The 12,813-nt window shown below is 39.0% G+C and overlaps 1 protein-coding gene across 1 annotated transcript in view; it reads right to left on the bottom strand.

Annotated features, from left to right (window-relative positions):
- The window catches only part of LOC100701872 (multiple epidermal growth factor-like domains protein 10), a 67,768-nt gene extending 62,662 nt beyond the window's left edge, over positions 1 to 5,106 (bottom strand). Inside the window, exons 1-3 of the mRNA XM_005463549.4 lie at positions 5,099 to 5,106; positions 4,775 to 4,987; positions 3,992 to 4,166 (exon numbers count right to left, since the gene is read on the bottom strand). Of these exons, the coding sequence (XP_005463606.1) occupies positions 3,992 to 4,166; positions 4,775 to 4,987; positions 5,099 to 5,106 (396 nt within the window). The remainder of the gene's footprint in view (positions 1 to 3,991; positions 4,167 to 4,774; positions 4,988 to 5,098) is intronic.
- Between the last annotated feature and the right edge of the window lie 7,707 nt (positions 5,107 to 12,813).

Genomic DNA, 12,813 nt, shown 5'->3' on the forward strand with positions numbered 1-12,813 from the left:
GGTGTTCCACAGGGTTCAGTGCTAGGACCAATTCTGTTTACATTATACATGCTTCCCTTAGGCAGCATCATTAGAAGACATAGCATAAATTTTCACTGCTATGCAGATGACACGCAGCTCTATCTATCCATGAAGCCAGGTAACACACACCAATTAGTTAAACTGCAGGAATGTCTTAAAGACATAAAGACCTGGATGGCCGCTAACTTTCTGCTTCTTAATTCAGATCAAACTGAGGTTATTGTACTCGGCCCTGAAAATCTTAGAAATATGGTATCTAAGCAGATTCTTACTCTGGATGGCATTATCTTGGCCTCCAGTAATGCTGTGAGGAACCTTGGAGTCATTTTTGACCAGGACATGTCCTTCAACGCACATATTAAACAAATATGTAAGACTGCTTTCTTCCATTTGCGCAACATCTCTAAAATTAGAAATATCCTGTCTCAGAGTGACGCTGAAAAACTAGTTCATGCATTTATTACTTCCAGGCTGGACTACTGTAATTCTTTATTATCAGGATGTCCTAAAAACTCGCTGAAAAGCCTTCAGCTGATCCAAAATCCTGCAGCAAGAGTCCTGACAGGGACTAGAAAGAGAGAGCAGATTTCTCCTGTTTTGGCTTCCCTTCATTGGCTTCCTGTTAAATCCCAGAATTGAATTCAAAATCCTGCTCCTCACATACAAGGTCTTAAATAATCAGGCCCCATCTTATCTTAATGACCTTGTAGTACCATATCACCCTATTAGAGCACTTCGCTCTCGCTCTGCAGGCCTACTTGTTGTTCCTAGAGTATTTAAAAGTAGAATGGGAGGCAGAGCCTTCAGTTTTCAGGCCCCTCTTCTGTGGAACCAGCTTCCAGTTTGGATTCGGGAGACAGACACTATCTCTACTTTCAAGATTAGGCTTAAAACTTTCCTTTTTGATAAAGCATATAGTTAGGGCTGGACCAGGTGACCCTGAATCCTCCCTTAGTTATGCTGCAATAGGTGTAGGCTGCCGGGGATTCCCATGATGCATTGAGTTTTTCCTTTCCAGTCACCTTTCTCACTCACTATGTGTTAATAGACCTCTCTGCATCGAATCATATCTGTTATTAACCTCTGTCTCTCTTCCACAGCATGTCTTTATCCTGCTTTCCTTCTTTCACCCCAACCGGTCGCAGCAGATGGCCCCGCCCCTCCCTGAGCCTGGTTCTGCCGGAGGTTTCTTCCTGTTAAAAGGGAGTTTTTCCTTCCCACTGTCGCCAAAGTGCTTGCTCATAGGGGGTCATATGATTGTTGGGTTTTTCTCTGTATTTATTATTGTGCGATCTACTGTACAATATAAAGCGCCTTGAGGTGACTTTTGTTGTGATTTGGGGCTATATAAATAAAATTGAATTGAATTGAATTGAATTGACTCTCCAGTGGAGAGTGGTGCATGGGGTCATGGCTATGAATAAACACGTGGCACATAAAGATCCAAGAACGGGGAGCCACTGTCTTTTCTGTCGGACCAACACCTGTGGCTTTGCTGTCCCAGGCCTGCTGGACTCTTTTCTTTGCTGCGACAGTGGCTTCCTGGGCTTGGGATTGTTTTAGAGCAGGGTCTCTTTATCCTGGGTCCGAAGTACTCTGTGGTGCAGTGTTGAAAGGTTTGCTTAATTAATTTTTTAATAGGTCAGGCTAAGATGAGTACATGGCTCACAAGGAGGAACAAAATGAAGGGGGCAGGATCGGTTAATTCTGAAATTATGTTCAAGGGGATAGTAGGTGCACGTTTGAAAGTAGAATTTCAAATGGTGTCTAACACTGAAGAGTTTGTCTCTGTTTGGGGAATCAATGGAGTAAAGTAACTGGAGACGATTTAGTTTTAAATTTCTGAGAAAATCAAACGGACACCATTTGTTTTGTCTTCATGTGTGTGTTTATTGTATTTAGGTTGGGTTGATAGTGGGATGGGAGGTTTTGTAAAGATGTTAATTTGACGTTCATCTTCAGTTATGGTTGTAGTATAAGCATCGACATAATAAAAGGTGTGTCAAAGGTCTCCTCTCCTCTCAACACTCCAGCTCATGGAACAGACCCCAATGAAACTGATGATACAGACGCAATTAGAAGATCAATGTAGACCTCCAACAGAGCGGTTTCAGTGGAGTGCTCCTTTTGAAAACCAGATTGAAAAGGGTCAGAAATCTGTAATGATCTGAATGCCCTAAAAATATAAATTGCCTTGATGTGACTGTTGTGATTTGGTTCTTGCCTCCGTGAGCTGACAATAACAGACAGCGTTGAAAGACCAGAGATCCAAACAGGACACACAGAGGTAAGATCTCTTATAAGGATAATGAGGGTTTCATCTTAAGCATTACTATAACTCACTTAGTGTAACTGGAAAGACATTATTGGACAACCACATCATTGGTGCAAGTATAGGTCTCACAGCTTTATATGCAGTGGCACAGCTTTGGGTCCATCTTGTAAGTTTACGGCCATGCCAACTTTATTTATGAAACGCTATGTCCAACCACTGACCAAAGTGCTGGACTGACTTCATGGACAAATGCTAATTTACTTTGTACAACTGGCAATTAGCATTGATTATTCAGAGCAAACCAAAGCTCTCAGAATATGATGTAAGATTAGAAGGCAAACTAAACTTCAGCTAAACTTACTCATCAAAATGGGAACAAGACCTGCTTAGTAAAACGGAGCATACATCTGCACTAGTTTCTGAGATATGTCATTTAGTTACAGACAAATCAACATAAGAGATTTTAAATATTACTGCATGCAAACCTTTAAGGTACTCTCACTGTTACATATAGGCAGAAACTCCACATTATACTTTTGTACCATCCTGACACTCATGCTCTCCTTGTCATATATCATACGGGTTGCACCTGCATTAGCCTTTCTCCTTTGCGAGCCATATAAGCTCTGTGTCTAAACCTGCAGAGTCAACAGCACCAGTTGTTAGAGGATGTCCTACGCCTTCTCTGTGCATCTTCTGCACACGGTGGCTGTAAATACCCTCTCTTCAATCAGGTGGAAGTTGTTAATTATTTTTAACCTGTCTTCAGGTTAAATAATACTAGGAACCTCATTTACATGTGCAGTTCTTTCTGAGGAAATCCTTTTGATTTCTTGCTGTTAAAGCCTCTGAGCCTGTGCTCTTTTCTTATGAATAGACCTATGGCTGATGCAATGCACTTAAACTTAAAAGTTCTGACAGATGTGGAGGATGTTAATTAGGCAAGTTTTAGTGAATAGTTGCATGCTCTGATCAAAGACATTATGTTTCTCTTAAGACTGTGGAAAAGAATGGGTGGTGGTGAAAACTGAATTTCACTCCATGCTGTCCAAATGTTGTATCATCCAATAATATAATATAATATATTATACAGTTTTTATTGTAAAACAAACAGCAAATGTTTGAAAATACAAAATAAAAAGTTTTACAAAATAAAAAATGCTGTTTTCTTGCAATCTCTGCACAGAGTATTCCAAAAATGATAAACACATGAATCGTGGCTCTTTAATAGAAAATAAATGATCTTCTCAAATATATACTGATTTGTGTGCAATTACATTGTCCAGCAAATTGATGCGTTCTCATGAACTTAGAATTAATCAATTAAAAACACACAGGTAAAATGGTGGGATTGCAGATGGTAAATGGTAGAACGAGCAGCTTAGAGAAGAATCAAAGTATTTGCTTTGACAGAGGATTCATCTATTTGTTTCCAGAGCACAATACAGTTAGGCAAGAAGCAAGGCAACTGGCTCATCCTTTTCCCTCCCTCTAGCTTGTAGATAGTTTGAAGATAATAGTTTGTTTTAAAAATACTCAGTGTTAATTCTTCCCATAATCCCAAACATATATTTGGCAGGTTTAGAGTGAGACAAAACAAAAAGAACCAATAAAATTCCAATAATGAACTGGGGGGAAAAGAAACGTGTTGGTGTTAAGCCCTAACCCCGGGAAAATTGTGAGTTTTGCACTTACTATGTATCCTGGTGCACAGATACAAGTTCCAGTGATGCCATCACAGTAGGCTCCATTAGCACAAACACACAGCTCTCTGCAGCCCTCACCGTAGTAACCTGGTGGGCAGGTCTCGTCACAGTAAAGCCCAGTCCATCCCGCAGCACAGGTGCACTCTCCTGACAGAGGGTGACAGCTGAAAGAGCCGGAAGATTAGAAGGTTTTGTTGCAGTGTGTATATTGTTTTGTAGTTCTCCCATTTTGAACACCCTCAACACAAAGTTACTTTTATAGTAAGTTTAGTGGGAAAAGCAGAAATATGTGAAACAAAATATCAACTCCACTTTACATTCTATACATTCTACAGGGTGGGCCATTTATATGGATACACCGTAATAAAATGGGAATGGTTGGTGATATTAAAGTCCTGTTTGTGGCACATTAGTATATGTGAGGGGGTGAGAAACTTGTAAATAACTCATGAAAGAATAAAGTTACGTTGAAACCAAGCACACCATTGTTTTTCTTGTGACATTACCAATAAGTTTGATGTGTCACATGGCCCTCTTCCTATTGAAAAAACAAAAGTTGTATCCAAGATGGCCGACTTCTAAATGGCCACCATGGTCACCACCCATCTTGAGGAGTTTGCCCCCTCACATATACTAATGTGCCACAAACAGGACTTTAATATCACCAACCATTCCCATGTTATTACGGTGTATCCATATAAATGGCCCACCCTGTAGATTATATTCTACTGAAGTGTTGTACAGTAAGAAAGCCTGAGCAATTATCCAGTACCTGAGTGTGTTTGTATGTATGCAGGGGCAGTATTTGTCACAGATGAGTCCATACAGGCCAGTGGGACAGAAACGATCCTGACAGCTAGGCCCCTTGAAGCCTTCGTTACATAGGCAGGCACCGTTGATGTGGTAGCATTTGGCTCCGTTCTGGCAGTCACACTTGTGAGCACACTGTGGCCCATAAGTGCCAACTGGGCATTCATCCTGGCATCTGAGTTGGTTTAAAAAACATGGAGGAGTTATTTTCCAACATTCCAAGCCTCTTCTAAAAGTGCCTGGGATTTTTCTTTTTACAAGTTAGAGTGAGAGAAACAGTTATTACTGGGGCATTTGGGACTTTTATTGCTTTTAATCAACTTTGTTACCTGGAAAGAACACAATTCAGAGATAATAAATCGAGTTGGAATACACTCCCTGAGTAAACCCCACTTTTTCTTCAAAATATTGAGGTGGTATTTGGGAAAAGGCAACAATAGCTGTTTACACAACTTCCAAAGTTCCTTTGGTTCCTGGTAGGAAAATAACCTGGGACCAGAATAAGAGCATGTCCAAAATATTTTCAGTGTAATTCTGCAAAGAAAGCTAGTTTTCTATTGCACTGAATTTCATCACGGATTATTATTTCCATTATTATTAATCTGATTCAGCTATTAAATTATGTGCTCTCTGTACATTTTGAAAAAATAATTGTCTAAAGATAATACATTAGAACACATGGATAAGAGACTGTAACTGTTCTGCACTTTAAATACAACACACTAAACCACAGTTGTGAAGAAAAACACTGGATTGTCGACCTTTTGAACTATTTTTATTCTGCCTCACTCAGCAAACCTCCACAATAACAAATTCGTTTAAAAACTTCACAAAAAACCAAAACACAATGGTGGTCTAGAATGACCAAATTTGTATCACTACTTTTTTAGCCAACAGATCGCTGTATGACTCAGAATGGATCAAATCAAGCTTGTTACACGGCCCATGGCTGAACCTAAAACAAGCACTCTGTTGGCAAGTAAAGATCTCTGATTTGAAGTCCAGCACACAAAAATAATTTACCCCAGTAAACTGAACTCAAATGTCTACATGGGCAACAAAATATTTAAAATGTCTCTACCCCTAAATGGTTATCAAACGCATATAAAATGTGTAAAATTGGTGATTCCAATTCCCATAAAACTGCAAAGCAAGATCTTTCCATCAACCCATATCAAAATGTCTGATCCTAATACAGCAACTTACAACATGCAAAACTCTCCATAGAACACAATATATAGGACAAAGGATGTTCCAAATGGGTCTCACACACTCAAACATATGCACACACTGCAAACACCCACTGACAACTATGTGCACGCTGTATGGTCTTGTACGCCTGCTCAGAGCGCCTGTCGGAGGATATGTGAAGACCTTTCCACACGGTTTAGTTGCTGACTGAAACCACACCCAAACTGTTCATGTTAGGTGACATAAGCACATAAATGGAAGCACATAAATCAAACAGAGTTTTTACTGCCTCACGCATCGCTAAAAAAATTATCCTCAAGAACTGGAAGTCATAACATTGTGCATAACTCAGGTTGGTAGGGCCATTCATGTGGCTTTACTCGATGTGCTACTGTAACGTGCGGTGGAGATGAAGCCAGCCGCGGAGGTGTGCAGGTGAATAGCGAATGACCAACGGCTTATGACTTTCTGTAAGTAGCCTACTCATTTATTTAAAATATCAAAAATTAAAGTGCCACCTCTACCATAGCTGGACTGGCCATTGGGCATACCGGGCATTTGCCCAGTGGGCCGATGGTAATTTTTCGTTTTTATGGGCCGATGGTTTTTTATTGTTGTTTTTTTTTTCCCCGTAACGGTGTAAACAATGAAAGGTGGCGGATTGGCCAGATGCTGGCAGATGTGTAAAAATAACTCAATTGTTTTGTGGTGGCTGTGGCGGAGCTTCCACAGAGTCAGTAAAATTAGCAAGTGGTGGAGGCCAGCAGGTGGATGACGGAAAGGGGAGGCAGGAGGAGGAGAGACCCGAGGCGGCCGCTGGTCCGAGTGTCAGGTGAACTGAACTTCAGGTAAGAAGTTATGACCTGCAGTCTATCTGGGTCAGAGATAAACCAAGTGTAGGTGGAGTTTATTTTCGTTGTGCTGACTTTTTACAGTCAGTTACAATAACTCGTACTGCATACTTGACGGAGTTCATATACAGCTGGGTGGGTGCTGTGATGTTACTGATAGTGAACTTTATTTTATTCATAAGGTTAGTTAGTAGAGTTGCCAACGTCTGGTATTCAGAGAAAATATTACGCGTTCCGTATTGAGCTGAAAAGGAACACGATGATCGGCGTTTCTGTCGCAAGTCCCGTCTCTCTTGTTTGTTTATTGCCCACTTTGCGCCAGAAAGAGGAAACCAGCGGATGTCGCGCTAAACAACAGCAGCACGTTTAAGCTTGATAAGTTGTTGTTAGAATTTATTTAATATTACTTTCTAGTATCAGCTGATGTTTGCTGGAGCCACAGCTGTAAAGCTGCTGGTCATGATATCGGTTTGGATATGTGGTGAGAGGGAAACATGAAGATGAAACCAGGAGATGTCCTTACTGAATCATCAGAGCTGAACAGGTGATGGAGAAACAGGTTTACCTTTTAGGTGACATGAATGAGTTGAAGGGAAGTTATGAACTGTTTCTGAGAGACAAATAACACCAGGATCCTTTTCTACGTAGCTGACAGCTGGTAACTGTGCAGGGGCGGGTCTAGCAAAGTTATGCCAGGGGGCCAGGTAGGGAAAGGGGGGCACAAAAAAATACTTTTCTATCATATTCTCATTTAAAATTTAAATTAGCTTTAAACAAATAATTATCTGAATCTTACAACCAAAGTTTTCATCTGATGTAAAATGTATAGAAATCCATTATTGTAAATAGTAAATTTTTTTTGAGGGTCCCAACATAATTCCTTCAGAAGTAGCTAAGTACTGTATATGATGCCAGTATTTTCCCCCATTTTCTAGATTCTGTACCAGTACTGTGTGTAAAATGCCATCAAAAAGTCAATTAAGTTTTATTCTTTCTCACCTGTCTTTCAGTCTCCTTTCACTTTTTAAAGGTTGCCATGTTAGAAAAAATATTTTGCCCTGCCATGCTGTTTATTGATGTGGTAAATAAATAGTTTATGAAAATATCACTAAATCTGTCATTTATCAATTTTAATATTCAGTAATGATCATGTCTCACCTCTAGTCTTCTCTGTCTTAATTTCAGGTTTCCACCATGTGTTGTAGATAGTTCAGGAGGTTAACTCGACCAAGGAGTCTTTGGGTTTCGGCTAAGTACTGTTTACAGTACCAGAATAGGGAGGTGTAGGTATAAGTTTATTAGATTGATACATATACCAACAAGACAGTATACATCACTGTCACGAAGACGTTTGTTTTCATTCAAAGGCTTTATGGTTTTTCCTATAATACCTGGTGGGCCGGTCTCTAGTCAAAATGCCCGGGCTGATTTTTTGTCCCAGTCCAGCCATGACCTCTACCACACCTTACCTGAGAGCACACTAGTCCGCGTACACACAGAAGAATCCATTACAGAGAGAGTGCGAAGAAGAACAAAAAGGGAGTGACACACCAGTCATGAGATAGGAGGCGCCACCATGCGGCAATACATGGCATTACAACGGCAGCTGTTACACTACACCAGGGGTCCCCAACTCCAGGCCTCGAGGGCCGGTGTCCTGCAGGTTTTAGATCTCACCCTGGGTCTACACACCTGAATCAAATGATTAGTTCATTACCAGGCTTCTGGAGAACTTCAAGACATGTTGAGGAGGTCATTTAGCCATTTAAATCAGCTGTGTTGGATCACAGACACATCTAGAAACTGCAGGACATCGGCCCTCGAGGCCTGGAGTTGGGGACCCCTGCACTACGCAGTGACCCACCTCTCCTTTTTAATTACACTACAGCCATTTCATGATATATCGCCATACACAACAACGATAGGCGACCTTCTAATTTCCCTGTTAATACAGGCAAGTCCACAAAATGAGGAGCTCCTGGTCTTCTGGCCAGCACTAAAGCCTCCAGTTCATCTCAGGTTGTGGCAGCACTTGAGGAGGAACAGTATGAAAGTAAATATCGTGCAAAATGTGAGAACTTGAAAACTAAAGTGTGAAAATGTATAGGAAAAAAAATAAGCTTCACACACTTGTGTTTATCATTTAAAGTTAGATTAATATTTACACAAATATACAGAGAGCTGCAAAACTTGTAATTCAGTCATTTTAATTTTTTTTTACTACTCACCACTCTGTGATTACAACCTCTTAAATTAGTGAATACAACTGTTCACTTGCACTGATGACAGCTATAGCTGAAACGTATTCATGTTGCTTAAAAGTAAACACTCAGTGAGTGCTGGCGTTTTGTTTGTTTAAAGGATGGATAAGGGTGTAAGATATGGAGTTAAGCACACAGCTTTTTGTATAATATCAAAGTGGATCAAGTCGAAAACTCTATCTCAGATGTAAGCACTACAACTCTGCTTTATAGTCTCAATTTTCAATAAATGATTACTGTATGTGATGATGGCAGGGAAAACTCTTCTTATGATGTCTAAAAGCCTTTCTCAAGGTCTATAAAAGTATGTCTGCTTTTATAAACCTTGAGAAAGGAAGTGAACTCCAGTTGCTCTTAACGGTTAACTTCCATGCTTTTCACTTTCTTCAGTGTGTAATTGAATAGGAGAATTACAAGCAACTACTAAAAAGTTTGGACAAAAGATCAAGTATCTTGGAATTTAAAATAATGATGCACAAAACCTTGTGGGGGAAAAAAAGCCAGGTATTCTAACTATGATACACTGTTGAAGGTAAGAACACTTTAAACAGCATTTAAATAGATTTGCAGACTCACTCTTTTAGCAGTTTTATATGTATTGCAGTTTAAATACAACACTCCTGTAATAAAGCCTCCCTTTACAAACAGTTTTATTGCATTCTGTTTTAGAGAGTTGTTAATTAAACCAAAAACCTTATATTTAATAACTATAAATATACTCTATATATTTATATTTAAATTTATTTATATTTACTCTATAACTATAAATATGAACACATGACTTTCTAGCAGGACGGCTGTACAATATTAGAGACAGACCTCGTAACCTGCTAGCTAAAGATGGCATGCTTTCATGTTTGAGTTTCTTGAAAAATGTACAGTGCTTTGCCAAAAATGGGAAATAGAATCATAATGTAGTGTTCTGTGTCTCAAATTGCTACATCCTTGTTTTATTTTCAGTAGTATTCCTGGGTATGTGCAGAGCCGGCCGAGTGAACTGATCTTTTTCTGGAGTAAAAAAAAAAAAGAACAAAACTTTTCTTCACAACTATTGATTTAATGTTGAGTTTCTGGAAGAAATCCAATTTCAAAAATATACCTACAGTATTAATTAAAATTCCTTATCAAATGTCTTTGAATTAGTCAGTGCCTAAGAGTCTGTTGCTGTTAGTAACTATGATTAACTGTAGTTGCTGTGTAGTAAGTTTCTTAGCTTCTCTGTGCCGAAATGAAAAGGATTTTTCTGTGAAAACACTTCTTTACCTGACAGTGTAAAGCTGATCTAAGACAACTGTACCAGCTGGTAACCGTGGAACTGGGAGCATCTCGCTCTGGGGCTGCTTGCAGTCAGGGGTACTTTTACATTGAACAGAGTGGATACAACAATGAAAGAAGCAGACTACCTCAGATTTCTAAACATTAATTCTTGTTGTGAAATGGGTAAGACACGGCAATAGGTGGATTATGCTTAAAAGTCAGGGGTCAAGTAAACAAACATTTAATTGAACTCTCAGTTTTGCATAGAAGTGTTGATAAATATCCATGAATTACGGCAACAAGAATTACGGCAGACGCTCAGCTACAGTAGTCTCGAGAAAAGGCACAACTTGGTACATTAATGGAAACCCCAAATTGATTTGTAGTCCAAACTAAGTTTTAATATTTTATACATTTAAAGTTCAAATTTATACATTTGCACTACAGTTTTATATTTTTAAACCTGTATTTGTGCAATCATTTTGAGCCAGAAAAAGAACACTTAAAAGTCCAGTGTTTCCTCTGCAGGTTTGTAGGGTTTCCTTTTAATCATTTGCTAAATACTAACATTCACAAGCTACAGGATACAGCTTTCAAATGAGGTGGCATACAATAATTTTGGCATTGCAGTTTTTCTGCAAAATTCTACAAAAATGATCGAATGTTAATGCAACAAAAACAACAATGCCGTCCCACGATGGGTTGCTGGTGAATTGGTGGATATTAAGAGATTAACAGCCATGAATTAATTAAATTGTTGTTTAGAATAATAATGGCCAGAATACTCACTATACTCTGAGTTATAACTTAAGCAAAGAATTGTCAGTCTGGCTTTTACTAATATAAATAAAAACTGAATGGCAGTACTCTCAAAGAGAGTGTTCCAAAAGAGCTCCAGCATCAGATAGACTCACACCATACAAGGTCAACAAACTTCATCATAAGACCCTGAGTGGTGCGCTCAAGGTGAAATCTTACAAAGTAGCTGAATGGACTCTAATAAGAGTGGACTGTATAGAAAATTCTATAAGCTGAGTCAAGGCTGAATTTAGGCCTGCTGCATCATTCTTAACACGTCTACAAGTTGAAACCATTAAGAAACAGACAAATCACTCAATTAAAATGGCTCGGTGAGGATTTCTGTTTAGTGTCACGTTTAAATCATGCCGACTTCCTCAGGACTGTTATCTTGGCTAATTCCATTAGAACGTGGAACGGCTGGGAGAGAACTCAATCTAGGAATTATTCCATGTAGGCTAATTCACCTGTCTGGGGCCTAAATGAATGGAGGTAATTTGGCTCAATTGAGAGTAATGACAGAGAGGGTGAGAGGGAAAGAAAGATGGACAGGGTGGAAGCAGGAGAGAAAGGATAATTAAAGCAGAAATAACGAGTGGGAAAGATTCAGAGCTGACCAACGGCAGATGAGGGTGTAAAAAGTCTTTTTCAAATAACAGAGTCAGAAATTATGACGTTAATAAAGAAGAAAACTCTTTAAAATGGCTTTTTGTTCAAATGTGCCTCTTGTGGTGATTATGGTCAAGCAAAAGTGGAAAAGTGTAGCAGTCTGAGTATTTGGGAGCAAGTGGATAAAGTCATAAATTGCACGAGTATTTTCTAATTTACACTATGTGGAGTAATTTGTTACCACTGACTTCATTTTTTTATATCAGTATTATTTTGCGCTTTTTGTGTTGGAATCACGTAGTAGACACCTGATAACTAATGAGAAATCAGAAATCATTGTGTGTGTTTGCAACTTACGATATCATGTTGCCTTTTGTTCATTTATTTTTAAAGGCCACTATAGGTTTCTTGGTAGGGTATCATTGTAAGGTCTCTATCTTCCACTATAAAGTTCCTTTGGATGACTGATGTTGTGATTTGGCGCTATATACTGTAAATAAAACTGAATTAAATTGAACACACAATCTATTTTTGGATTTTATGAATCAGTGTGGTTTTCTAAATTAAAACTGCAGCAATAAACATCAGTTTCAAGTGCAGGCAGCTCGTTCTGTTACTGTGAATACTGATAGTGTTTTCAGGCTCTGACACAGAGTTTTAGTTTTAGTTTGGGAACCGGTGACAGCTGATGGAAGAGCAAGGATTGTTTTGGTTACGATTTCTAAGGAAAAAATAAACGTGCCAAAAATGGCTGAGAAATAAAACAGTCTTGATAATTATCACAAAAAAGTCCTCTAATAATAATGATAAAAGCTGCATGATGGGAAGCCAGCCCTGCTCTTAGTTTCACACCCTTACACTGCACCTCTCACTTTGTAAAAGACAAAAAAATATATACAGAGTTGCACAAGTGATGACTTATGCAGTGAGGTAACCATGGGAACTGCCTGCTAAACTTTGATCACTTTTGTCCTCTGTAAACCAAGCTGTTCAACAATCTTGTTAAAATCATATGTAAGAACATTTATTTCAGG

This window comes from Oreochromis niloticus, linkage group LG1 (assembly GCF_001858045.2).
Source record: "Oreochromis niloticus isolate F11D_XX linkage group LG1, O_niloticus_UMD_NMBU, whole genome shotgun sequence".
Lineage (NCBI taxonomy): Eukaryota > Metazoa > Chordata > Actinopteri > Cichliformes > Cichlidae > Oreochromis > Oreochromis niloticus.